The sequence below is a fragment of the Meleagris gallopavo genome, chromosome 20 (assembly GCF_905368555.1).
Source record: "Meleagris gallopavo chromosome 20, MGAL_WU_HG_1.1, whole genome shotgun sequence".
NCBI lineage: Eukaryota > Metazoa > Chordata > Aves > Galliformes > Phasianidae > Meleagris > Meleagris gallopavo.
This window is the reverse complement of record NC_139423.1, coordinates 4,902,871-4,930,307: the sequence shown is the minus strand read 5'-3', so window position 1 is coordinate 4,930,307 and position 27,437 is coordinate 4,902,871. Positions and strand designations below refer to the sequence as shown.

Sequence of the window (27,437 nt, the reverse complement as noted above, 5' to 3'; positions counted from 1 at the left end):
CACACTCATCATTTTTCTTCTTAAGTCACAACCAGAGCTCCTCCAGGCCCTTTCTCCCTACACCTTCCCATGGAAGCATTTGGCTGCAGCTGTACCACGCTGGCTACGCTGAGTCTGGAACTACAGCCATGCAGTGCACATATTTACATCCACTGTCAGCTTTTGATTTCTTAATTGCATTTTAATTTTAGCTCATTCACATGATCCTGTTGGGGACAATTTTTCAGTGATGAGTTTCTAATAGAAAGCATCTCATCTAGTCATGAGATCTGAGCGTACAAACACATGGTACGGAATTCTTCCAGTCTCACCCCTCTTGCTGTTGGCTTCCATGTAGCAAATATCACTGGTGATGAACTTAGAAGTGTCAGCTTCACAAAGGCTTGGGAAAATTATATTTATTGCACAAGTACAAGAAGAAATATAGAGCTGGAAATCACCCTCTGGGTTACAGATTCCGGTTACCAGATACTGCTGGCACCACATCATATAATTTTTCTAATAAATTAGCCAAATTCCCCCCTTAACAATATTTCTGAGGGCTTCTGCTCTGTTGTATCTTTCAAAAGACTGTTGCAGAGCCACACTAAACTAGAGATTGCTGACCTCCAAGGAATTTTTTCCTGTTTGCAAGAAAAAAAAATAGATGTCATATAACCCCTCTGAACATTCCTTGCCTTTTAGAAATTAGCCTTTGGATTCATGTTTTAGAAATACAGGCAACCAGCTCTGTGGAAAATATTGCAAACTTGAACAGTGGCATTTATACGTTTCCTGGCAGAAACATTGCTGGACACAGAGCTTCCCTCGATGCTCCCAAGAGAAGAACAAGTGCATGGCAGCAGTTCTGGCTGTTGCTCAGGTACCAGAGCTCTGCACTGATCAACCCTAAGCAACTCCGGTCCTCGAAGGAACCCCACTTTCTGCATGCTTTCAAACAGTCCCTGTACTGAAGCAGCCTCGCAGTTTAGTGCCATGAAAAGTATAGTCAGAACAATGTTACATCAGTTATTAAAGCATACAAAATATTAGTAATTCCTACACAAATAATATGGAAACTCCACCGATAGCTTTCTTGCATTTCAGTTCTGCTGGGAGCACCGTTCATTTTCTCCTTAGCACTTCACCTGAGCTGTGTATTAAGCCCCATCTCGCACAGCAGGACTGCTCCCCGGCACGGTGCTGCCTGAGTGTTTGCTGCAGTCCATAAAGAGTAAAGGAATGGTTGGGACCTTACAGGCAGCACTGCCTTTAACCTGGTAAGCTCTCTCTTAAAAGGGCATGGAATTTTTCTAGCATTAGGCCCTAAAGTTCTGTTGCTTATGCATTGTGTAACTATTACCACAGTGCAAGTGAAAGCAAAGGAGGTGTTAAGGACCTCTGCAGAAAGGATGGCAGTTGTGCTCTGTGCACAGGTTTGTCTGCACTGACACAGCACGCTGTAGTGAAGCTTTTGCACAAGCTTCCTGCTCTAAGGAATGGCCTCATGCTGTCTCCATCTTCAGTCACACTTCTGATCCTTCCCCTGCTCTCATCCCATTTCAAAGAGGAGGGTGTGTTCACAAATGGAAATATGTTCTTTCTTGTCCTGTGCTTTTATGTTGGAAACACTTTGCCTTTTGAGACAGGCCCGCTTGAATCAAACATTTCTTAACTGCTATAAAAACATATCTTAAAATGCAATGCCCTGGAATACCTGACATATCACAATCCTCAAGCTGAAAATGCCGTGTAAGGATGCAAACAGCAGCTGCTGGCTGAAAATCTCCATCTTCATACACTACAATCCTCTTTAGAGAGAATGACAAAGCATACTGCGAGGGGAACACCAGAGTCTCATTATTATAAAATGACAACACCACTCTCAGCCCACCGCCAGGCACAGTGATTGTAAGGAAATCCCATCCAAATGAGCAGCATATACAACTTTACAGACATATGAATGGTTCTCTGGTCAGCTCTTATAAATAGCATTTTACATATTAAAATAAATATGTCCACATTGCCAAAGTAGCAAGAGGTTTCTTCGTTATTTAAAAAAAATATGTTACAAAACAATATCATTTATATTTCTTGCTTAGTTTTAAAAAAGTAATAAAAAAGTCATTTTATAAAATAAGACAAAAGTAAGTTGATTACAAGAGTGTCCATTCCTAGCACGTGTCCTTGGTTTGTGCACTGCGATACATGATGAGATGCTGGCCTCCAGGAAGTCATGTAATCATTTCTTCACTTCTAGTTGGACAAAAGAAATCCAGTGCTTGCTTTTTTCACCACTTGTACGAGTTTATGATGTCAAATTCATGGCAAGGGAGAAAGTCCTAGATCTGGGGAAGGTTCTCATCGTGCTATATTTATGGCTTCTCTACTCGCTGTGTCAGATTGCCTTGTGTAACACAGAAGAGGATGTGAATGGCCAAGACCGAGCCCTGGAGTTTGGAGGTAACACGTTCCAGTCAAACAGTGTAAGCAAGAAATTGCTTTTTTTTTTTTTTCTTAACACATCCAAAGTGTGCAAGAGTGTGGGAGCATATGGGGGTGTGCAGGTTTCAGCCTGCATGGGGGTGAGCGTGCACCAGCCTGCATGAGCGTAAGGAAGATTAGAGTGTGTGGGAGAAGGGCTCCGAGTCTCCTCCTGATCTAATCTCTCTGCCCCTGGGAAGATCCCCTCCTAGTTACCACTGCTGAGCATCCCCAGGAGTTTACTGGGCTCCAGGCCCTGTTGCTGTGCCATCTTCTGCACATCAAAACCCATGTGCATGAGGAACTGGATCACGTTCATCTCCTGCCCTGTGAACTGGTCCCTGATAGTGGGGCATGAGGGGTTGCAGTGGGGCCATGGACAGCTGTCAATCAGATGAATTGGGCAACCTTTCAGAGGGGCCTTCCCATTTTTGTTGCTCTCATGTAGGCTCCGATCCCAACAGTGCAGGGCGCGGGGTAATGATGTCCCCTTCACCTGGATGTCCGTCCAATGGCTGAAAAGACAAACCATACAGATTGTGTCAGAGAGGTCAGGCTATCAGAACCAGTTATTTCCCCTAGTGTTTTCATGTTGACCTTTTACAGAAACTGTAAAACCACTCACTTGCGTGTAATGATCTCGTGAGACAAACAGGCAGGAGCAAAGCTAGCACTAAAGGAGAAAACAGAAACACAGATTAGGTCTTGGGAGGACAAATTAACTCCTGTTGAATAGAATCTTCTCAACGAGGCAGAAGGTGGAATTTTTGCTGCCCTGTCAAAGTTTTTTTGAACAGCAATGACTATCATGATATAAAACCTGTCTGGACTCTAAAGGACTCAGAAGAAAAGGGGTTCCATCCTGCATCTACTACAAGAGACTCCTGTTGCATACAGCAACTAAAGTACATTAATAGTTGATGAGACAACGGAGGAAGAACCATCTCAGTGTTTTATGATCAGTGCTTTCCAAAACAACCCTGTGGGGTGGATGGCTGTGCAATGGCAAGGGGTCTCAGACCTCACTGTGGAGGTTGGTAAAAAACAAAACCAACCAGCACCAACATGTTCTTATCGATAACAAAGGACAACCGGTAACTGTGAGCCTGGAAATTACTGTGTGCTTATTCAGAAATGAAAAAGTCAAGATTCTTAGCATAGACTAAGTATAGTTATCAATGTATGACACCAGTTTCTGCAGAGATCAGATAAATGCTACCAGAATACTGGATAAAGGGCTTTTCTTGGAAGTACACACATCGCTTTTTCTCACTCAAAGACTTACGTCACGTCCTTCAAGGTGTTCCTCAGCTCCCTACCCAGATTCTGGATGTAGAGCCACTGCCCCTCCTGAACAGGCTGGCCAGTGAGGTGTACATTGTCTACAGTAAGCTGGGCCTCATCAAACAGCCACTGGACAACAAAGACCGGACCTGGAAAGACAAAAAGAAGAAGAAAAAAAAAGGCAAAGATTGCTGTAGGTTATCTGCAGAGAAAAACCCAGAATCCATTTTCTCTCTCTCCTCCAATACTTACATCGAAGAGTGGGGTAAATCTTATACCCAAAAAAACAATTCCATTCTTCTCCCTCTTTAAACTGCAGCTTACAGCGTTCAGGAACAATACCATTCCAATACCTGGAAGACAAAGCAACAACAGAATGAATGTCACAGTAACATCTTAACAGTGATCTTTCCATATGCTGGCCTATTTCTGTTCTGGTTAAAGTGCCAACTTACTAGAAGCAAAGCTCTTTCTTGGCTACACTGTACAGTCAATGCACTTTAGAGCAGCTAACTGCACACTTTCTTTCACGTGTCTGTATTTTAAATACAAAATTCCTGAAGAGATCACTGATGGTATAAACACTCTTTAGGTGTCAAAATGCAGGAAGACAGAGAGGGAGAACGTGCTCCCACACTGATCTTTACAAAAGTACACTTCAGAGCACGTGACTGTACCTTATTCCTCTTCTGATGGCTTCTGTTGGAGCACACGTGATGGTGTCGATACAGTCAGTTCTGCGGTACTGCTTGTTATCCAGGAACCACCCGGAGTCTGCTAAGCCGCGCACCTGGATCCCTTGGTACCCCATCTCCTCCAGCTGCTCTGCCACACGATCCACGTTCAGCAGCACTCCTGTTCCTCCAGCACTGCAACAGCAATTTTAGTGCTGAGGGCATGACGCAGGCACAGCTGCGGCACGGCTGCTAGCAGACATCTCCTCTCACAGCAGCCACACTCCAAACAACTTCACTTATCCACAGGACAACCCCGTGGAGAGCAGGTGTAGGGCTTGCTGCTGCTGAGAACTCTTCCCAAAGAGCCTTCTGCTGTGGAAGCCGTGCAGACACATACCTGCTCCCTGCCAGCAGCAGCACTTTTGCAGTGCTAAGACCTTTTCCCACGAGCTCCTTGATGACCTCCTGGATGATCAGCGCTCCCATGAAGGCATATTCATCTGAAACAGAGACCTCAGTGTCAACAGAGCTGCTTCCTGCGCAGGGTAAGACTTTCACTTCTTCTCCATAAATGCAAAAGAACGTTACAGAAGGATCACAGATCTAAACACCTTCCTGTCCCCTCCACCTGCATGTTCCCCCCAGTGTTAAACTTCTCTGAAAGAAGTGAATAAGCAATGAACAGAAGACAAGGTAACACCAGCAGGCCTTCCTACACGGCGCTTAGGAATTGGTGAGCTAAGAGAAGGAAAACGAGAGCAAAGCAGATTGCTTCTGTAGGTATTAATCTTGTAATATGTTAACTCAGTGAGCACTGAGAGCCACACAAGGTGAAACAGATCACTCGTGCAAAACTGAACTCGATCTGGAGAGGATTCCTCCAGGTAGATGCTGAGTTCTGGCATTATCAAAAGGACAGCAAAGCGGGCATGTATGCAAAGCAATGATTCTTTTTACAATGAATTCTGCAGATAGCTTCAGTGTGACACACAACAGCTCCTTTCCAAGGACAGATATCTCCCCGAGACAAGTTTGAAGTTAAGTTCACTTGCCTCTCACATCAGCAAAGCCAAAGTCACATGCAACAAACCATGGTTCCTCAGCTGCACCGTTTAATTTGCTGTGTGCTGGAAACCGGGGAGTCATCCAAAAGGAATTCAGTTCCTCTAATCCTTGCCTACTGCATCAGTAACATCTCCGCAAGCAGTGGCTCTGAACTATGTCAAAACAGACTGCACTAAAGAGATCAGGATGTTTTATCTGGAAGTAGCTCGATATTCTTTCCTGCCCTTCAGTGAGAAAAGCCTGTTCCCCATTCGTGCATTTCACAGAAATCAGGCCATAGCCTTCAAAGTGCAACGTCTGCGGCAGCAACAGCCTGTCAGTAACACTCACTTTTCTCAGACTTGGAAGAGGCACCACTCCAAACATCACTTGAGCAATACGGGATGAATCTGAAAAAGAGTTGTGTGAGTGCTGCGTTCCTGCGGGGTGAGGATGGGGTCACACAACTGAAGAAAATTAAACCCTGGGGAGGGGAGAAGGGAACTCATCCACACAGCCCCTGCCACACCTTCCTGCACACCCAGGGACACTTAGGCCCATTTCCTACTAACACTGGTGGCTTTACTGAGATAAATCAACAAAGAACGTGTCTTCTGTTGATCTAACTGAAGTGCTATGCCAGGTGGGCAGGGCAGAGGGCTGTGATGCTGCCCTCAGCTCCCACTGACACAGTGGTGCCTGCACAGTGAAACGGTGCTTCAGTTCTGTCACAGCTACATGGAGAAGACACTCAGCCGTGCAACGCCGAGTGCAGCCACCGAGGGGCCACGCAGGAACGATTTTACCTTCCCAATTTATCTACAGCTTGTAGGATGCACGTTCACATCCCTGTGCTTTTCCCTCTTACACAGACATGTATAAACGGATCTTTCTCATTTCTCTTCTTTGAACTAAAGAAGTGATTCCAGTTCCCCTCGAGCTGGCAGACATACAACATGCCATCAGCCAGCCATGGGATTTGCCACTTCATCTATTTGAGAAGGCTCTCAGCTACCCCAAGTCCTTCTCCGTCATCCCACAGCTCCTTGCAGAGCAGACTTGGAGTTCTCCAGTCCAGGCCAGCACAACTTCAGTTAGATGCGTATGGCATCTAATGAGGAAATGGGCAATTTCCTCATGTGGCTGTTAGCCTTAAGCTGTCCCTGCAGCATTCTTGCTACCCCAAAGCAGGAAGTGCTGTGACAGCAGAACCCATCTCCCCGAGCGCTCCCTCCTTACACCATGTTGGCGTTCCACCAGTGGGGGTTCTCCTCCGGCTGTGACGACAGGATCCCCGTTCCTGCAGATGGACACAAAGAGGGAACATTCAGTGACACTGTGGGCTACAGGACGTGGTTTGTGTTAGGGCTGGAGCCTGCCTAGAGAGCGCCATCCATACAGCTCCTGCAGCACAGAAAGGCCCCGTGGCACAGAGATAAGCACTTCCCCAGACACCCAATGCCCTCAGGTGAGCGACAGCACATGCACCTGCAAATGGGAGCAGTCGAGGGATGAGATGAGGACAGACTGGGTGGAGCAAGAAGGAAGGAAGGCTGGCAATGCTCTGCCAGCCCCGGAGCCCCGCAGCTCCGGGTATCAACGCAGCTTATGTGTGACGTTAAAAAAGCCAAAGGTGCTTTTATGTGCTACGACCGAGCGGGGAAGGGGTGTATTGAGACAAGCACAAAGGCGCTTCAAAACAAATGACCAAACCAAGCTCCAGAAGATCCCGGCGGCTCTGGGACGCATTTACAATAAAGAGGGGGACACGGGCCGGAGTTCCGTGAGCAGCGCTGCCCACGGCCGTAACGCAGCTCGCCCACGTGCCCGCCCGCGCCTCCAGGCGGTGCCTCCCGCGGGCAGGAGCAGCCCCGGCGCCGGGCGACGCTCACCCACTCTGGTCGCGGGCCACTCCTTGGAGCTCATCAGCCTCCGCATGGTGTCGTAGCGCGTGTCGCAGTTCTCCCTGTTGAAGCAGTACCAGCCCCCTGCGGGGCACCGCGGGTCACGCCGCGCCGCCCCCGCGCGCAGGCGCGGGCTGCCCGGAGCCGAGGGCAGGCGGCCAGCGCGGGGCCGCCCCGAGCCGCGCCCGGGCGAGGCGGCGCCGGAGGCTCACCTTCCAGGAACAGCAGCCACCGCCGACTGCCCTTCGACTCTTTGAGGTAGTAGCTGCGGACAAACAAACAGGAGGCGGCGCGGCCTTAGCGGGAGCTGCGCCCGACCGCAGCGCTTTGATGCCCGCCCCGCCGGAGCGTCGGCGCTACGCAAAATATTTGCTCAGCGCCGAGGAGAGGCGGCGGGAGGGGAGCCGCGGCGCGGGGCGCGCCAAGACGCTGCGGGCGCGGCCGCCCGGGAGGCGCTGCACCTGTCGCTGCCGGGCCGAGCGCGGCCGCGAGGTGGCGCCATAGCCCTCGGGGCCGCGCCGGGGCCGGGCGGCGGAGAGCGCTCTCCGGGCCGGGGGCTGCGGGGCACCGCGGGACGGCGGCGGGGGCGGCGCGGCGCGGGGACTCACCCGGCCGGGCTGCCGTCGTTGCAGGTGACCGAGGCGTTGTGCAGGAGGTGCAGGCGCAGGTCGTGCGGCAGCGCCTGGGCCGAGCAGGGGTACAGCGACTGCGCCAGGCTCTTGACCTGCGCCATGAAGCTGTCCATGTTGCCCTCCACGGCGGTGAAGTCCAGCGGGAAGCTCTCGGCCGGCGCCGCCGCCGCCGCCGCGGCAGCCGCCTCGCCGCGCTCGCGGGCCGCCGGGCCCCGCCGCCGCCAGCCCTTCCTGCCCTCGCCGCCGGGTCCGGCGTGCAGCAACCCCAGCAGCAGCAGGAGGTGCACGGCCGCCGTGCCCATCGCCGCCCGCCGCCACCCGCCCCGCGCCGCGGCGGCCGCCAGCCCCCGGTGCCGGGCGATGCCGCCCGCGCTCCGCCGCGCCCCGCCGAGCCGTCCGCGGGGCCGGGGGTCGGCGGCGGGCGGCGAGGGCAGCGCCGACGGCGCGGGCTCGGCGGGGCGGCTGCCGGCGCAGGAGCCCGCCGCCCGCTCCCAGGCGGCGAGCATGACAGAGGGGCACGGAGTGCGCGGGGAGCGCGCCGGGGGCGCCGCCAGCCCGGGCGCCGCGTGGGGCAGCAGCCGGCCAGCCCCCGCCCTGCCCTGCCCTCCGCCCCCTCGGAGCGAGGCGGAGGGAGCGGGGGGTCTGCGCCGCGCCCGCCGCACCGGCACGGCGAGCCGCCGCCGCTCCGCAGGGCCGTCCCCCGCGCCGCGCCGCCATCGCCGCCCCTCGGGCCGGCGCCGGGACAGCGGACGGCGGCGCCTCCGGACCTCCTCGCCCGCGGGGCGGCCCTTCGGGCAGGGCCGGGCGCGGGGGCCGGGCCGCTCGGAGGCCCCGACGGCGCCGCGAGGCCCCGCACGTGTCGGCCCCGGCCGCGGCGCCCCCGGCCCGCGCCCCCCGGCCCCCCGTAACCCGGCGGCGGCTCCGCCCCGGCCCCGCGATGTGGTTCTTCCCGCCCCCCGCCCGCGGGAGGAGCCGTCCCCGAGCCGCCCGCGTTCCCGCATCCGCCGCGGACGCTCCCGGTGCCGGCCCGAGCGGAGCCCGGTCCCGACCTGCGGAGCGCTGGAAGAGCGGGAGGCGGTCGCTTCTACCGAGAGAGCGGCGCTCCGCTCCGTGTGGGCGGCCGGAGCGGGCGGCTGTAAGCCGGGGAACAAAGAGGAGCGGAGGGGCCCGGATCTGCTTGGAGGGGATGTTGGGGGGTTGCCCGCAGGCTGCGGGGATCGCTCCATCCGCGCCCTCCCGCCTCGAGACTCCGAAGGACTTTTCCTGCCGCTCCCCGCAGTTACCTGGATGGGGCGGGGGATCTGCCGGCTGCTCTCCCTGGTTGTTCTGTAGTGTTGTGACACTTAAAAAAAAATCTGGTCAGAAGGCAATGTTAAGTATCTGTTAGTGGGCTGCCTGTCAACCCTAAGAGCAAGGCATGTCCCAAAAATGTAATTATCTCAAAATTTAGCATTACAGACCACGGACACACAGAGAAAATGCTGCGCTTAGTGCATGTCTGTCTCTGTTTAGAGACCAGAAAGGGCAGCTCCTGTGCTTCAGCAGCCCCAGGGGGAGCAGGGCTGCAGGCTGTCCTCATCAAGAAATCTATCTGGGATCAAGAAGGTGAAAATAGTGGAATCCAGAAGTAGTTGGAGAGTTTTTTTTGCTGGGCACAAATCAAGGCTGTTCATCTGCTGCAGCTGCATTTTTTCCTCAGCCTGTTTGGACTTTTAAAGTGTATCCTCAGCATTGAGCATCCTAGACACAAAGCAGGTGCCTTCACAACCTGATCATCATGTTTTGTCTGGTTACTCTTATATACTCTCGGCCTTTGCTAAGTGCTCTGTTCCCAGTCTGATTTTTCTTTGTAAATGTTTTCTTTTAGTCAAATACCGATGGTACCAACGGTACTTCAAGGCTGGAAAGCTGCTGAGCTGAACATAGCCCTGCATTCACACCGTGATACATTTTTGGGCCCAGCACAGTGCTGCACCATTGCATCCTACTGCAGCTCCATTCCCATCCCTGTGGGGTTTGTGGGGCTGCAGGGCTGGGGAGCAGCCGGGAGCTGCTGGAACACATCGCTCTGTGAGGCCTCCGTGCTCCAGGATCACTGGCGTGGTTGGCACAAGCAGCTCCAGGAGCTCATATCCCAGTAGCTGCAAGGCAGTGGAACAGGTAATATCACTGAGTCTCATCCTACTGCCTTAGAGAAAAAGATGCCTCCCATCACTCTGACTGGCTCGTGTTCTGTTTCTGTGTTCTGTCTCTTTGGGGAGCTCTGGAGTTGGGCTCTGCACCAGCTGCCGTGCTCACTGGAGACACTGGGGAGCCTTAGGGGAGTGTGTTAATGTTGCAGATCTCTGGGCTTTTATCCAAAGTGGTGAAGCAAAGAGGTTCAAATACCTGTCCTGCCTATTCCCGGCTCCCTCCTGCTGTGCTGTTTGCTCAGGTAACTCGGGGCTTTTCTCAGAGCACTCTTACTCATCCTTCCATCACCATATGGCCTCTGTTGCAAGGAGCAGGGGCTGTTGAGAGAGCATGGGGCTCTGAGGGGATGGGAAAAGCTTCCTTCTGGATGTTTATTGGTACAGTGACACACTGAGTCTGGGGGAACATCCAAGCACGCACATTTCAGTTACTGAATACTGTTTGTCAGTGTGAGAGCTTCACCTTCGATACGGGCCATCCTGTGCTGAGCAGACTCTGGCATGGCAGGAGGCTCAGTGAGAGCTGTGAAACACCTGCACCACAAGCTGAAGGTTTGGATTTGTTATCGGTGGGAGTAAGGCATGTAGGAGGCCACCAGGAGATTTTTAACCATTGGGAGTAACATAAAAGGAGATGCTTTTTCATTTAGTACTCCTCCAAATGAAATAGCATATGTAATACATTCCAATATGTCCTAGTACAGTTCAGTACGTTGGAGTTCATTGGACCTTGCTGTACTATGGGAAATGAGACAGAAATGAGACAGCTCTGCTCAAGTTCCCCAGCTCATTTCCTAAGTCTTGAATTGACAAAAAGCTGTGATGGTGGGGGAGATACAAATCACCCCCCAGACAGCACTCACCACCAGCTAAAATCCCACTTCTCATGGTCCCACTGCTTCACCGCCATCTCTTCTACCATCGGCAGTGGGGAGGAAAAAGGAGCTTTGGTGGGATGGTGTATCCTGGCCGTGCAGAGCTCTGTATGATGCTGTGCTGGGAGCCCCAGGGCTCAGCCGGAGGAAATGCTGTACAGAAATCCTCCTTACTGGGATAAGGGTCTGTTGTTCTGCATGACATTTTGGTTACAAGGTATTTCTAGATGTTCACAGTTAATTTCTTACTTATTTGAAAGAAAATAAAAAGGTTGTTGGGTATTTTGTGTGTGTGTGTGTGTTGTGTTTTCAAGAAATAAAAATTATGCATTATTCTACGTGGGGGTGTGAGACTGGATGCAAACATACACAACTTCAGGAATATGTGTTTAATGCCAAGCACTGCTGGCTGCCTGAAAGGTGACTTTTGGGAGGGATTGTGGCAGAGGGTTGGAGCTTGATAATCCTTGAAGCCCCTTCCAACCCAAGCCATTCTATGGTTCTTCTACACTTTCTTCACTGTATTCACTCCTGAAAAGCAGTTTTTTGCTGTGCTCCCTGGTAGCATTGCAGGCATCTTCACCCTGACAGTGGCAGAAGTCTGAATTGTTAAAGATATTTTCACTTGTTCCCTAATGAGTCCCTTTTTCTTTGTTGCACTTTAATGAGCTCCAGGTTTATTTTCCTCCCCCTCCTTTCTCTCCTGGTGCTTCTAATTTCAGATAAATATTTAAGATTAGAAGCGGCTCAGGATACGTAACATGACCCTTAACCTCTGTGCAACTTTCTGACTCTGACTTGCCATTAAAAGCTTGAACCATCTCTATTCCTGCAACGTGAAGATTTTCAGCTGAAATTACATCCATGGTTTTTTTCTTTTTTAACAGGAGCAACTTTTCTGTACGGGTTGTGTCACTTTCAGATGCGAAATAGGAAACAGCTGCCTTTTTCAGACATCAAATAAGAGCCACCCTCCATTCCGAAACTATTTTCAGGCTCTATGAAAACCGAAATGTATCTTTTAAAACTTAATGGTTGCTCTATCTCAGCAGCTGTCATTAACACAGCCATTTTAATTGTTTCTTCATATCTTCTGTGAAGGTTTTCGCCAATGGAAGGGCAGGGTGCCCTGATCTGGTTTTCATACTTGGATTGCTCCCTTGTCATAGAGGCGCGTTGTGGTATTTGTTGCCCCACTTGTAGGCATGGTGTGACAATGGCCCTCCCCAACAGAACGGAAAGAACAAAAATCATGAATTAAAGACATTTTTAAATATTAAACAATGTGTTGTACACTGCGACATCCTTTTCTGCTGTCACATCTATGGAGCAGTCCTGGTGTTGGATTTGGGGAGCTGTGCTCAGCAGCCAGAGGACACCTGCATCATTCACTTCCCACTGCCTCATTTCTTCTTTGCTGCGCTTAAGAAGACGGAGCGTTATCTTTAAAAGCAGCCTTTCCTTAAAACGGCCTTTTTCTTTTATAAACCAGGCAGAACAGAGCTGGAGGGAGACAGCGGGAAAAAGCTTCAGCTACAGCAATTCCAGCGGCTGACCCAGGCCACGATAGGAGCAGCCGAAGCACCGTGCGGAGCCGACTTCGGGAACGCATTCAGCACAACGGAGGCGGTGCTGGGAGCGCCTGAAAGCTCTTGAGGACACGCGATGTGACGGATCCCGGCTCGCTCCGCTCCTCCCGTCACACAGCTCATCCGAACGGCCGAGCTCGTAGCGCTGCCGACGGAGCAGAGCTTCGGGCGCAGCGTCGTCTTTTCCGCGCCGTCATACGGGGAGCGGCCGTGCGCAGAAGGGGCCGAGCCCGGAGCCCCGCGCTGCCCGGCGAGCTTCCTTCGAGCTCGTCCTCTCGGCCGAGGAAGCGCCGTCTGCCCGCCGCAGGCCCCGCTCGTACCGGGGGGCGGGGTGGGGCGGGCGCAGCGCGGCTCCTCCCCGGGAGGGAAGATGGCGGCGGCGGGCGGGGGGGGCGCGGCGGTGTCGGTGTTGGCCCCCAGCGGGCGGCGGGTCACGGTGCGGGTGGGGCCCGGCACGGTGCTGCTCCAGGTGGGTCCGGGTTGGGGGCGGTGCGCGGCGGGCGGGCCGCGCTCGGAGCCGGGTCCCGACATCTCCGTTCTCTCCGCAGATCCTCGAGGAGGTGTGCAGGAAGCAGGGCGGCAGTCCCGCCGAGTACGGCCTGAAGTGAGTCCCCGCGCGGGGTCGGCAGCGCCGCTTCGGCTCCCGGCCGGGTCGAGGCTCACGCACGGCTCCGGGCTCTGCGCCGTTCTCCGCGCGGCCCTCGGCCCCGAGGGCTTCCCGGCGCCCGCCCCGCTCGGCCTGGAAGGCCGTGTGGAGCAGGCCGTAACCCGGAGCTGCTTGCTGAGCCACGAGCTGGTTTTACTCGTTGCCACGGCAGTGCGAGGTGCTGTGTGGCGATACACCAGGAAACGGCCCGTAGTTAGCACTGGGAGAGAGGGCAGTGCATACAGCACAGTTCTAGTGATCCTCCAGAAAGTTGTTTTCTTCGAATTAATCTCAGTGGGTTTTCCAGTGTCCAAGTCCATTCACTTGAGGCAGATACTGAAATCTTTCCATAAAAATGTGCCCCTGCTTCTCCCCCTCATGCACTTGCTCTGGTTCACTGCAGGACCCCTCTATTGCCTGCTGTTCTGACGCCTGCCTTTACAGTGAGAAAGCCAGCAGCTTGCCAATCTGACTGGCAGCAGCATACCTTGTTATTTATCATTGAATCAGTGTAATTTAGCTGATGTTTCTCTGATATTTCTCTCATTAGAGCTTTGGGGATTTTATCTGTGACTTCTGTAGTTTTTGGTATTCTGCATCATCATGCCTTATGGCTTACAGCCAGAGTTCTCTTGCTCCAGACCTGGATGTTAGGTCACTAAAATGATGTGACAGTGGTCTGTGATGGTTCCTGATGTCTTCACCTGCTGTATTTTTCTGTAGGTTTCAGAGAAGTGTGTTGGATCTCACTTTACAGTGGAGATTTGCCAGACTACCCAACAATGCCAAGCTGGAGATGGTGCCAGTCTCTTGTAATAGAGCAGGAATTGGAAACACGGTATGTTCATTGCAAACGGTGACCTGCTTTGTTTTATTTTCAGTCCTGCTGGATGTGATCCTGTCAGATCTAATGAGCGGGAGCATGTTTAGGCTTGGCCAGTGCTCAAGTGGAGGACCACCCAAAGAATAGAGGAGGTGTGGTGGAAAATAGTTTGGTAGCTGGAAGTCTTCGCTTACAGTCCGTATGGTCATGGAGGGTAGGAGGGTTCTTTTGAAGAGCCAAAGAACTTAGCAGTCTTAAATATATCTGACCTCAAAGATTGCTGATGACTTTGTTCAAAAGCTGAGTTAGTTCTCTTTCCCACTTTCTATTTCAGTTACTGTAGTTTGCCTCTGAGTTTCAACTAAAATCTCAGTTTTCTACAGAATTCACAGTATTCACACAGCTTTATCACTTTCTCTGACATGCTCTGTCTAGCAGTGGCCTTATTTATTATTACTGGCAAAGGGCTATTGTTCTGTAGGAATTATTGTCATCTTCAGGAGACTTAGATCTTTTTATGCTTGTCATTCTAACGGCTGGAGGCACAACTTAATGGATATGTGTTACTGAGTATAAACATTTTATGTAGTAAAATCTTATTTGAGCAGTCTGGAAATGAAAATTTGTCTATTGCTTAAAGTCATCTTTTTTTTTTCTTTTCTTTTTTTCTGATGTGCTTAATAAGGAGCTTCTCAGATTTTGTGTAAATCTTCAGGTCTGTTGATCTCTTAATGTCTGCCTGCCAAATTGTGACAGTGGTATTTTGTTGTCGGTAGTTACTTTGGCTGTCACATCAATAAACTCATGCATACGTTGAAATTTGAACATTGTTTTATTAGAAGGTTTGGGGTCTCCACTCTGGTTTGCTGTGGGTGTGTTTTTATAGCTTTGGATATCACTAATGTTCACATTTACCTTTAAAACTTCCATATGCTTTGTTCTGGTGCTAACATCTCCTTTCTGACTCTGTGATAATGATGCTCAAATCATTTAAAAGAAAGAGCAAAACCAAAATACTATCTGGGAGCATATGCTGCAGTTTTCAGTTAAAATAAAGTTATGATGGCATGAAGTAATTCTTCCAAATGAAAGTGGTTCTATCAGAATGGTACAGTGATGACTGCCTGAGCTTTGAATCTGGTTTGAGAGACATCGTACTGAGGGGAACAGTGGTTTTATTTAAAGAAGATGGATGGAGCCTATCAGAGCCTATTAGAAAGGTTGAGAAGTGTATTGTAGGAGAAGGGTTATAAGGCGGAGTCACAGACTTTGGTCGTTGTGAAAGCTAATTAAAATTGTTATTTAGTTGTATTTCAACAAAATAATCCACAGGATTAAGAGCTCTCTTAGAGTACTTGTTGGTGTTTGAAGGAGTCGAGAAGGCAGAGCAAACATGCTTGCAAATGGTGCAGTCTGAACAGGGTTGCTGTTCCATAAACTAAGAACAGACACTTCACTAGAAATAGTTTTGTGGACAATATAAGAAAATACTTTGTAAAAATAAATACATTTGTCCAGAAGAATTCCTTCTCGCTGAGAAAGAGTTTCACGTTCTGTAGGAAGTTTAAAACAACTGGATAGTTCTAGGGATTGAACTGATGCTGTACTGTGGCCTAATGTGGTGGGTGTGCAGATGTGAACTTGATCACACAGTTTGGTTAAGGGAATGTTGGGGTGAATCTGATTCTGTGCCATTTGTTATTGAGCAAATTCTCCCTGTAATGGCAGGTGGTCTAGGGGCACGGTCAGCACAGTTATGGTGATAAAGTTATTGGTTTTTTGCTTATGTGCTTGTAAACTTAGAGACACCAGTGCCTGGTATAATAGTCTTCAATTATTTTACATGAAGACTGAGATTTTTTTAAAAGACTTTTCCAATTGACTGACTATGACTTTCTTGACATACTTAGCTTTGAACTGCTGCCCAAGAGACTGATGCAACTGGCAGTCTGAATTTCAGGGCCAGATTCTGGTAGAATGGTGATATCAGCTGTCATCACTCTGCTGTAGCTGAGGGTAATCTCAGGTTTGTCTTCAGCATGGAAGAAACCAGGAGGTCGTGTTAATGGTGGGCTGAAACTATTGCCTTCTGTTAGCTGGTTGTTGATGATGCCACTGTGATTCCCATCTCCAGCAGATCAAAATCAGCAGTCCTGCAAGGGCTGGTGGGAGCTGCAGCAGATGGTAAACACACTCTTCCAAAGAAATTGCAGTATATGGTGTGATTGTTTGGCTGCTAAGCCTTTTCTTTGGGGCTGTTCCTCAGCTTGTTCATTTTGGAAGTGCCTTTTATTGATTGATTTTCCAGTAGAAGTTTTCTATAGATTATAAAGGATGCTTCATGAGTTAATAAGTGTAGCTGTTCGCGTTCCAGGTTGGAAAACACCTGTTCCTTTTTTTCTTCTAATGCAACGTGCAAATATTTATGAACTTGAAATTGTGCATTAAAATTTGGTGGTTAGGAAGCCTTCGTGAATTGCAAGTTACATGGATTGTCTTTTTGGACTTGGCAGTAGTTGGTTTGGTCTCCAGTGACATAAGAAAGACAATTTTGAACCATGCTTGTTGTTCCTATGTGTAAATGTGCAAATTATGTTATTTGTTAGACTTTGGGAAGGCTTTTTGCGTGCTGATGCTTAAGTCAACAGAGCTTTGTGTTGTGTGGGTATCACAACTTGTGCAGCTGCATCAGTTCTGTCCGAGCCACTGGGATTCATTTAATAGAGCTATGGAGCTTCTAGCTGCACAGTTTCAGCTAGTGTGAATCAGAGCATTTCAGCTGCTTGTGGTGGCGTGTGGTTTGGGACTCTTGCATCCTTTCTCTGTCAGCGTCTCAGTTCATGGTGATACAACATTCCCATCAGACCCCCCTAACAAGCACATCTGTTACCTGGGAGTTGGTATTTTTTCACTGCCTTGCACTGCACTGTTAGAACAGTGTATGAGCTGAGCAGTGCTGAGAAAGTGAGCATTGAGAGGAGCAGATCTTGGGCTGTGGTACGGAGACTAAGGCTGAGTTTGCCACTTGCACTGAAAGTGTTCTCTGCAGAGCTCCCTTGTAACGTGACCCCATCAGCTGCTTTCAGTGCTGTTGAACTCTTCTGTCAAAGTCTCCTCTTTTGGCTTCTCTTCTCACTTTTTCCTGTTCAGCTCCCTCCAATTGTTCAAAAGGTCCTCCGTGTTCCATTTCACTTTCTTTAGGCTTTGGCTTGAGCTCCTTCTCTCTCCCTTCTGCCTGCATCTTCTGGCTCTAGCTGGCACATACGCTTCCTTCAAAGTCATTTCTTTTTGACTCTGAGTAGATATGCAGACGTGGTAGTGAGGATCAACTGCAGTGAACTCATAGCTGTGCAAACATTGCAATATTTGGAAAACAGTGTGATTTCTCTTTTTTCCATCCTGTTTCAAAAGGAGATTTTATTTTTAAAAAGGGCTCCATTTTTTTTTCTAATTTTTACTGTCACTGTCGGGTTATTGGAAAGTCAGGAATATTCATTGTGTAAGAACATTTCATAACAAATAAATGTCCTCTAGAATTCTTGACAATATTTAATGGAGAAGCAGAGTTTGGAGTCCAGAGAAGTCCTTGCAGAATGATACGGGTCGGGCTGGTGGATGTCTGGACGACAGAATCAGATCTGTTGTCCTGCTGTTTCTGTAGACAAAGGTAGTAACAATAGCTGGTATCATGCTGTGCATTCTTACTGCGTGAGAATACACTACAGGTTGTGCAGCTGAGAGATTCATGTCAGATTATTTTAATGGTAATTTGCTAGCTGCACTGTCAGCTTGGATTCTGAAAGCAAAGCTGTTAATTGCATTCAGCAAACCTTTTGAAACTGAAGTCATATGGTTATGTTAAATTTTCAGTGATGTGAGAAGATACTGCGGTGCTAATGAATCACCCAAAGGAATCTATTTGCTGGAGAATTGAAGCTATACTATTTGTACCAGAATAATTTGTTACAGATATTAACGAAGATATTTTAATCAACATTTGTATCTAATGTAATCGCTTGCAGCAAGTGCTTAGAAGGAAGTTAGATTTTTTGGATAGCTAGCTAGCTAGCAATGATTCTAGAGATCATTGAAATGGTGAAGAAAGTTGCAAAGAAAAGGGTTTTCCTTCAGTATTTATAATTCAGCATGTTTTTCCTGTAGGTTCGGATTGCACTGCAGTTAGATGATGGCTCCCGTTTGCAAGATACCTTTCTCTGTCAACAGACTTTGTGGGAACTTCTGAACCATTTTGCAAAGACCAGGTGAGCAATGCAGTGAAAAAAATGTGTTTGAATAGATCTCTATGTGACAGTCTGTAGTTGCAGTTACAGAGCTTTCTGCTTTAACACCAAGTAGGCAGCTGCTCTCTTCCCTTTGGTCCCCAGTGGGATGGAGGAAGAGAATTAGAAGGGAGGAGATTAGAAAGTTTATGATTTGAGATAAGTGCAGTTTAATAAGTTAAAAAACAAAACAAAATTAACACACTCTTGCTTCATCTGGTAGAAGGGGTTCTTAAGCAGGTTGCTGTTGCTTTTGGGACTTGCTGTCATGCAGATCTTCAAGGAAATCTGGAGCTCTCAGCAAGCAGCGCAGACCCTCCAGAAGACTGATTAAATCCAATCTAAATGGAAGAAAATCTGGTGTTACATTTATGAAATATGTACATGGATTAGAAATCTTACTGTTCGAGTCCAGTTTTAATTGAGTGCTTTCTTTTGTCTTTAGTTTTGACTTAAAGATGCTGTATTGTTTCAAGATGTCAAGCTAATAAACTTTTCTCTATAGACAGTTCCTTTTTTGTGGCTTGGAAGATGTGGCAGCCATTCTATTCCAAATAGAATTTCCAAATCTAGGTTATGTTTTTCTATTGTAGTTGGATTCACCTTTCTCTTGATAATGTGTCACTTCAGAACCTGTATTTCTATCTTGTTCTTCCTCTTGCATTCCTTGCCTTCTGCCAATTGCTCTTGGCTTTTTCTAATGTAACTGGAGAACTTGCTTCTGTTGCCTATTAATTTCTTGCTCCTCTGAACAGATGCTGTATTACAGTATTGTGCAAGCAGTACTTTTTGTTATTTTCTCAGAGTGCTCAAACATTGATCAATCTAAGATGCTGGTGGCCTTCTGTCTGGAGTGTTGTTATGTCTCCAAGGCTGCGGTGCTCGAAAAGCTGCAGAGTGAGTGGTCACTGGGAAAGGAAGGGGGATGATGAAGTTGCTTTCAGTGAAGCTCAGCCTTTCAGCATAGGCTTAGAGGGTGCAAAGTGATGGATTGTCATGCACATTGAGTTGTAGCAGTTGCCCAATGGTCGGCACGTGTTAGCATTAGCCTAACGTGTACCTGCAGGAACAACTTCAGCTGAAGTTTAAAGTTGCTTATTCTGAACTGCTCTTGAAATAATTGAAGAAACAGAGTTCTGGAATTGAATTGGCCAGTGTTACCTCAGTATGTCAGGTAGTACAATTGGACTGTGTGACTTGAGTTGCTCTGGAACTGTTGCCAGGGTAAAAGAACTAATTCTTTGGACCTCCAAGTGATGTGCTGTTGGTTTGCTGTCAGCTTAGCTCCTCCACTGCCCCACAGGAAGATCAAACGAGGACCTAGTGTTGGCCCAAGGGAGGGAGGTGGGATCATGGGGTCTGTCAGAAACATCACCATAGCAGTTACTGCTTATTTCCTGCACTCCCATCTAACTCTCCTTGTAGTATTTGTGCAGCTTTGTGGGGAATCGGCTTATGTAGTTGATTCAGCTGAAAAACAGTATTTTCCTTAGGTCAGTCTCCTAATCCAGTTAAGAGCTGTCTCACAGACAGTTGTGACAAGAAGTGTAAGATGTCAGAAATAAAGAAACAAAGGAGGAAACAGATGGGTAGGAATGGTTTATGTCAGTTTTTCTACTCAGCATTTTGTATCACCAAACAATAGTTTGAGGAAATGCTTGAGGTATTCTGAAGTGGTACAAGTGAGTCTTACTCATTCTTCTCACTAACAGTGAGGTCTACTCTCTGGCATTTACTCTTAAGTCAAAAGGGACAGTCTGCATGTAAATGCTAGACAGAAAATAATTATTTTTATTTTCTGGTAGAGGAGAGAGATAGGCAAGAGAGGAATGGAGAAGCAAAGGCCAGGTGTTGGGGTATTTTAAGGCCTCTCTTGAACCTTACTACATCCTTGGTGCCTCTGGGAGGAGAGGAGTGCCTGTTGCAGTTCAGGAGCTGCCAGACTGTGGAGCTTTTATTTGTTACAGGTTGTTGTAACGCTAGTAGTTAATCTGCACAGTGCTTTTTTTAAGGTTATAGCTGCCACTCTATTCTAAGCGTTAACTTTAGTTCATGAGGCACAGCTGTTCCCTTCTGCCCTCTGGAAGCTGAGCTCAGACGCTTGGGTGGACTTTGTAGACTTCTGATTGAACTCAAAAAGCAGCAAAGATGGTGAGTGTGATGACAAGCTGGATCTATAGCCATACATTCAGATTTTGTGGGCTGTGCTGTTTTCCAGCGTGTGCTGACGCAGTTGACTGGTTAGCAACCAGTCAACTAATTGGTGACTTCTGCTGAATCTTCCCTTCCAGTTTCCAAGTGGAGACGTTTTCCTGGAATGCTCAGCTGCTGTAAGTGCGTGAGGGGAAGTATTCTAAATCCACTGGAATTTCCCCCAGGTCTCCAGCGTCCATCTTGGCTAATTGGGTCTGAAGAAGGTCTGGAAGCTATTGTCAGGCTGCTCCTCCTCTCAGCATGCGGCAGTCCTTGCACAAGATGTTTACAGGCCCTGTCAGATCACTACATGGAGGAATCTAATCTGCCTGCCGTTGCCCTTCTAAAGAGCAGCACATCAAAGAACTGACGATGTGTTTGATGTATGTGCTTGCCTCAGTGAATGAATGTAATGGATTAACAGCAGCTGGAGGAGGAGCCTGCTGGCTTACCAGAGTTATACGAAAATAAGTCTCCCTGGGATCTTTGCTTGGAGTCTGTTCTTCAGAGACCGTTTGAAGGCACAAGTGGTGGGTGCCCTTTTAGCATCAGGCCTGGGAGAGCTGTTGCTTTGCGTTCTTCCACTCTTGCCCCTATGACAGCTTCAGTAGCTCTGTAGATTGTTTTACATGGAAGTGATTGCAGTCTGGATGCTTGAAGGCCGTTCTGGCAATGACTGTGACTCTGCTAACTTTGTGGTAGGGAATTCATTCATTCAGTTTAGATATTTTTTCACACATTTTTAGAACTCTGTTCAATTAAAGGATTCCTTGAATTGAAGTGGAAAGAGATTCTGGAAAGGTGGATGGAACTAGGTTGTGTAAGTCGAATTAGTTTCCTCTCTTCTTGGACTGTTTAGTGAAGATGTGTGTTCCATTGCACCCTAGCTTCTAGCATCCTAACTGGTGATCATCAACATTTTCTGATAGATTACCTGAGGTTTATGTTTTTATTTCCATGAGCTGTTTTTATCTGCCATTTTCCGTGGTTCCAGAGAGAAACTGCAGCCTATAAAGTCTGCACTATTTCCTCCATATCTCAGCAGCCCTTTTTAATTTTTATGCATTTTGATGGGGGCTTTCTGTAGGGATACAGGTGATCCTGGTTGGAAGCAAAAATGTTAAAAGCAAAGTAAAGATCACTGTCTGTTCTGGGTTGCCTGGAAAAGTCTGAGCATGCACAGCCTGTGAGGTTGTGCTAAAGACAGTCTCCTAAGTGCTATTTTGTTCCAAACTTCCAATCAGGAGACAAATTGTGGGGTTGGTTGCTTTGTTTTTTTGCCTTAAATCATCAAGGTTTGCATTCCATACCAGAATGCAAGCAGAGCCCACCCTTTATTGCAGACTTGCTTACCCCCACCATGGGATTGGGAAGAGGCAAAGTGACAGCTGCAGAATGCCTCTTGAGACCAGCCTAGCTCTGAGGTTTCTGACAGCTTGAGCGTGTCCTGGATGCTGATGCTTTGCTGCCATTGCTTCAAATACTCCAGCAGCTGCAGTATTTATAAACACAACTGCAAATAGGGTCTTCCTGGTATATGGGAGAATGCCTGCAGTAATGGAAGCAGCTTTTCTTCCAACACTGGCAGTGATTGCAGTGACTCCAGTGTCTGAGTAACAGCAGAAAAAGGGTCACGTAGGAATAGTTATACTGGAGCAGAAAGCTGTTCGTCTGCTACAGATTGTTTCCTGCAGAGCATCATGTATGGCTTTCTGTCTTTGGCTGAGTATAAGTGATTGCAGAACTGCATGTGGTTGCAACCTATTTTAGGTTGTTTTGGTGTTGTTTCTTTTTTTTTTTTTTCCTTTGAACTAGAAACTTAATTGTTTTTCATAAGCTGAAGCTTGGCTGTAATTAGGATGCTGTGGGCATGTCTGTCACCTTCTTCCTGCATGATGGCATTTGGTACGTTGGCTGGGAGAAGTGTGTTTTCCCTTCCCTCTGCCTTTAAAAAAGGAGGGGTACCTTGGTACCATCAACCCATTCAGCTCTGTTGCAGTGGATCTGATAGCAGATCTCAGCCCCTCACTTCCCTGAACAGAACTCGTATCCCAGAGCTGGTTTTACATGTTGCTGTCTATGGATTTGTTGAGTCTAGCAAGTGGGGCTCATCAGTTTGGTTGTGACTTGCCTTATCCTGTATCACCATGCTGCTGCATGCTTTATTTAGAAAGGTTTCAACCTTTAGATCAAGGCTGGAGATAGGCAGCTACAATTAAAGCAAACAGAAATCTGAATTCTGGTCGGTACTTAACTGGTTTGCTCCCCCACATCCTCCATCTAGAAGTCTTTGATGTGCTCTTACTCTTGAGGATTACACAAGCATTGAGTACTGTAGGTTCTCAAATGGCACTCCCAATTCTGAGCAACTCCTCGTTGCAGCTACTCTGCTTGCATTTCTCTGAAGCTGTGTTTTGAGTCCTAAATGTGAGAGTCCTTGGTGAATTTTCCCACAGTTTAATGCCTATTTCCCTCTTGTTTTTTTTCTGCTCTGTAGACTGGCTGACTCCTCCCCTGTTCCATTTGTTTTGTCACTTTGTACCAGAGTAAATAAATTCATATTTGGCAAAACATTGATTACATATGTATTCTTCTAAGCTGCTAAACTGTGATGTATTTTTGGACACAACAGAGAGACTATGTAAGACACCGACAGAGTTATTGGTGTTATGTTACTCCAGTTGGGCATTATGATGACACTTAAGGTTATTGGAATCGCTGCTCTGCAAACAATATGTTGCATTTGGGGACGCAGACTCATCTCCTGCTGTGCGCAGATAAGATGCTCCTCAGTGAAGCTGAGAGATGCCTCCGAGCAGGACGTGTGGGAACATAAAGTCAAGAAGTAATGGTGTGAAATGATCCTTCTCTACAGTGCAAGGGAGGAGTTTTACCAGTCACTCAGCCAAAGTGATCACACAGTGTACATCAAAGTGGCAGACTGCACCCTCCTAAGTGTATGCTGGGCCAAAGCAGTTCTGATGCTAGAGTTAGCATCTGCAGTGATTCTTTCTTAGCTTGAATGCTGAGACTATTGGAACCAAACTTGGTTCCCACAGTTAAGCACTAAGACTCTTACTAGCTGTCTGTCCGAAATTCTGCTCAGTGACTTATTCATGTTTACAATGGAAGCTTCTCCAGAAATGAAAGGTGCACAAAGCGTGTGACAGTTATCTCAGTAGAATTTAAAGAGGCTTTTTTTTCTTTTTCCGTTAATTAACTTTACATTGATACAAAATAACTGATTTCTGATGGGATTCTGAGTAATATCCTGAATATATACCTTTATATACCTTCACATTTTGGCAGTGCAGGAGCACACATGATTCTGCATGCTGTGGGCACTGCTGAGCGCATGAATAATCTTGGATGAGTGAGAGCTGAGACTTGCTGTGATGGACAATGATTGTCTTTTCTTTTCCATCTTCTACATTTGATCAAATGAATGTGTAATAAGGATTCTACTTGGTTTTCTCAGAATTGCTTATCATGAGAAAAATGGGAAAAGAAGCATCTTTTTAAGAGCAGCGTGTTGGAGCTGTCATCTCAGCCTTGAGCTATTTTTTCCTTCCTGTATGCTATGAATCATTCACTGAGGTCTTCTGCAGATAGCCTGTCATTGCCTTGCATCATTGCCTTGTTGGAATGCTTACCTGTGGGCTTATCTTCACTTTTTTTTTTTTTCTATTACAGCAGCCTTTCCTTTGGCTTTGTTTTGACCCAGTCTCCATAATCTAAAAGCTTCTGCTGTTTTTAAATCTCCCTGACACTAGGGCAGACCAACTCTTTGTCCTTACCTCGTCAGGTTAGGTTGTGGTTGGACTTGATGGTCTTGAAGGTCATTTCCAACCTGAGCAGTTCTATGATTCTTTTCATTTGTTTTAGAGAACTATTTCATTCTGTTTGTTGCTATGCATACATGGAAAGAAACTGACCATTCCTTAAAGAAAATATAGTCTATATACCATCACCGACTATTGAACTTAGAACAGTACTTGGTCAGTGAAGCACACCAAGAATGATGTTGAATTTGTCAACTAGGATGGACTTATTTCAAAATTAGCTGGAGTTATTTCTTTATTTTTGAACTTTGATGGCTGTGTTTAAGGAGCAGTGAATGTGTTGGAAGGCATTCTTAATGTCTAATACTGATTCTGTGAGCTGTGTAACGACTGTTTCTGGAGTAACAGGGAGAAGAGAGTGTTTCTAGCTAATTTCACTTCACTATTTCTCTACATTGGTTTTGGAAGAAATAGACTGCTCTACAGATGCTGCAGTATGTTGTTCTTTATTGCAGGGAGTTTCTGGAACAACGTGGTGAATTCTGCCCGGTCTGTATTTACATGCGAGATGAGGTAAGGCAGCAAAGCCTTCTTTTCTTCTGCCTCTAAAATATAAGGAAAACTTAGCCCTGCTTTCCAACCTGGAAAGTGTTTCTTTTGAACTTTCTTGAGAGGGGAAGTAGAAAAATGTTGGTCTTTTCAAAGCCTGACAAGTCTGTATGGAAAAAAGTTCTCTTGGAACATAACCCTGGGCCGGTTAGACCTCTGAGCCCATAAAATGAGCTCAGTGACCTGTTTGTGTTTTTCTTTCCAACATCTTTTAAAGCTCGAGTCAAAACAGTGGTTTCATTTTAATAAATATTTGCTTTTCTCCCTGTTTTGATCTTTTGCTATTAATGTTTTGTTTAAAATTTTGCATGTGTGTATTATGGAATTTGGTCTCCCTAGCAGTCCCCTTTACTTCCCACTGACCTCTGTGGACATATTGTCTTTATTCTAGAACTGGTCATTACATGCAGATGGGAGGTGTGTGTAATGAAATCAGCCATCTCTTAGCTCAGAGATGTTGCCTGGTTTAACTACTGACATAAAAATCCTGCTTTGCTGAGGCTGGATCGGGTTTGATTGTACGCATGGGACAGAAACATATATCTTATTTTCTATGAAGATAATTTAATAGTGAATTTGTTACAGCAGTACAGGTGAATACAGATGGATTCAGGTTTCATTTCTAACTGCGGAGTGTTTTGAGTTGTTTCTGGTGCTGTGTGGTGGTTGTTTTAATGCAGACTTCTTTCTACAGAGACCTATTTACAAACTCTCAGGTAGGCAGTTGCTGTAATTTCTCCTCTGTTTGTTACAGATCTCAGGAAAAGATGCACTAGAGAAGACAACGCTGAAGTCACTTGGCCTGACAGGAGGCAGTGCTATTGTCAGGTTGGGAGGAGCAAGTTTGAGATCTTTGTTTTGTATTTTCACTCTAGTGAATTTGTTTTGTTCAGAAAGAAAGCATGAAAAAATGTTCAAAAAGACAAACATCACTGTGCTCAGTAATTACTGTATTTGCCTGTTTATCTGAAACTGCTGCCCAGATGTGCTTCCCACAGCTGCAGATGCTGGCACCGACCAGTTGTGCGGATTAAAGGGGCTTGTTTGCTTCTTCTTTTTGTCTTTTTGTTGTGTTTTTTTTCTTTTCTACCTTTTCCCCCCCTCTAATTTTCTGCCTTTATTTATTTATTTATTGTTTTAATCTCTCAAACTCTGCAGTGCCTCCTGCTGACTTCCTGGGATGATAAAGTGGGAGTCAGCGATTGTGCAATCATCAAGCTAGTTCCTTCCATTCCTTACAATGTGGATGGAAGGCAAAAATGATTAAAAACTGTGCTTTACATCTGACTATTGTTTGTTTTTTTTCCTTTAAGGAAATTTTATTCTCTTCCTGTGGAGAGAGTAGTTCCTGTTCTGTTTTTACCCCCTTCCTAATTTCAGAGCAGTCAGAATAAGCAGATTATTAAAATATAGTCTACCCAACTCCATTGCATCTTGGTCATGTTGAGAATGGGAAGGACAGTGCTGTTACTAAAAATGATTTATTTTTTTGTGTGTATGTGTCGTCTTTTAAGGGTTGTCATGAAGAAATGCAGTTTGTCTGGTCAGGAGGAAGCAGTGGATACCACAGCACAGAGTGATGAGCAAGTAGTAAGGCCAGGCTCTACTGAAGGAGCAGAGGATGTGCCTCTACCTCAGACACAGACATTCCCGGCGGTCTTGGATCACAGGGATGAGGTCTTGTCTTTAAACGACTGCACGGACGAGCAAGACTCAATTAGAGAATCAGATGCCAGCTTGGAGGAGCTGTGTCCTCCCTCAGAGTCCAAGTCTACCCCATTTGTCCCTTTTTTTGGAGGTGGACAACGTCTGGGGGACTCTTCTGTGTCTGCACCACCTCAGGAGTTAGATATGCCATCTTCAGAGCTGCCAACAACTTTCTCTAGCCCTGGAGGCCCTTCTAAGCCAAAAAAGTCTAAGAACAGCCAAGAACTGCAAAAGGAACAAGAGCAGGTAAAAAAATGTTTGCAGTCAATCTTTGTATTTTCCCTTGTCCTTAGCTGAGCTCCTCAGAAGGGAAAGGTGTTTTAATATTTGTGTTGGATGCCATGATGTCATACATACAGTTCTGCCAAGTGCTGCATTTTTACTATAGGACTTAGGAAGGATGGATGTTTATGAATTTACGTGTTGTCCAGAAGTAAGAAAAGCTTTGAACCTTGAGATATTTTTAAAATGATTGGTTGTAATGGAGGCAAGGCAAGTGCATTAGGAACGTAGTCCAGAAGCACTTTTATTTCTGCCTTAAATTTCATAAAAAGCTAAATTTCTTCAACAAATGCCTGTTGTCACCTGAGCCCTGTTTGCTCTCTCCTGTATAGTTTTACTATAGATAAGCAGAATTTGGCCAGGCTTGTGTTTTGTAATTCTCTGGAGATGCTTATTGCTACATGTGGCTGATTTACCTTCTGTGTGATCACCCAGATACATGTCTGCTACATTTT

At 47.2% G+C, this 27,437-nt stretch overlaps 2 protein-coding genes and 1 long non-coding RNA gene across 5 annotated transcripts in view; 2 read left to right on the top strand and 1 right to left on the bottom strand.

Annotated features, from left to right (window-relative positions):
• Positions 1-1,576: 1,576 nt before the first annotated feature.
• NOTUM (notum, palmitoleoyl-protein carboxylesterase) lies at positions 1,577-9,369 on the bottom strand. Its single transcript, XM_085240118.1, is given in 11 exon segments — positions 1,577-2,978; positions 3,089-3,136; positions 3,749-3,896; positions 4,000-4,100; positions 4,425-4,616; positions 4,822-4,924; positions 5,820-5,878; positions 6,708-6,768; positions 7,361-7,579; positions 7,582-7,637; positions 7,981-9,369. Coding segments are annotated over 11 exon segments (2,544 nt in total). The 5' UTR covers positions 9,231-9,369; the 3' UTR covers positions 1,577-2,671.
• ASPSCR1 (ASPSCR1 tether for SLC2A4, UBX domain containing) overlaps positions 7,477-27,437 on the top strand; it is a 41,431-nt gene continuing 21,470 nt past the window's right edge. Inside the window, exons 1-8 of one of the 3 annotated variants that reach the window (XM_085240123.1) lie at positions 7,477-7,630; positions 12,564-13,129; positions 13,209-13,264; positions 14,030-14,144; positions 18,291-18,391; positions 24,900-24,957; positions 25,748-25,821; positions 26,508-26,946. In XM_085240123.1, the coding sequence (XP_085096249.1) occupies positions 13,031-13,129; positions 13,209-13,264; positions 14,030-14,144; positions 18,291-18,391; positions 24,900-24,957; positions 25,748-25,821; positions 26,508-26,946 (942 nt within the window). In that variant the 5' untranslated portion in view covers positions 7,477-7,630; positions 12,564-13,030. Of the gene's footprint in view, positions 7,631-9,432; positions 10,165-12,563; positions 13,130-13,208; positions 13,265-14,029; positions 14,145-18,290; positions 18,392-24,899; positions 24,958-25,747; positions 25,822-26,507; positions 26,947-27,437 lie in introns of those variants that run through there. The other 2 variants (XM_085240122.1, XM_085240124.1) reach the window with 2 other exon arrangements.
• LOC146543069 (uncharacterized) lies at positions 18,398-23,173 on the top strand. The gene is made up of 2 exons (XR_014887433.1): positions 18,398-20,560; positions 20,701-23,173. It is a non-coding gene; the product is annotated as an uncharacterized LOC146543069 (long non-coding RNA).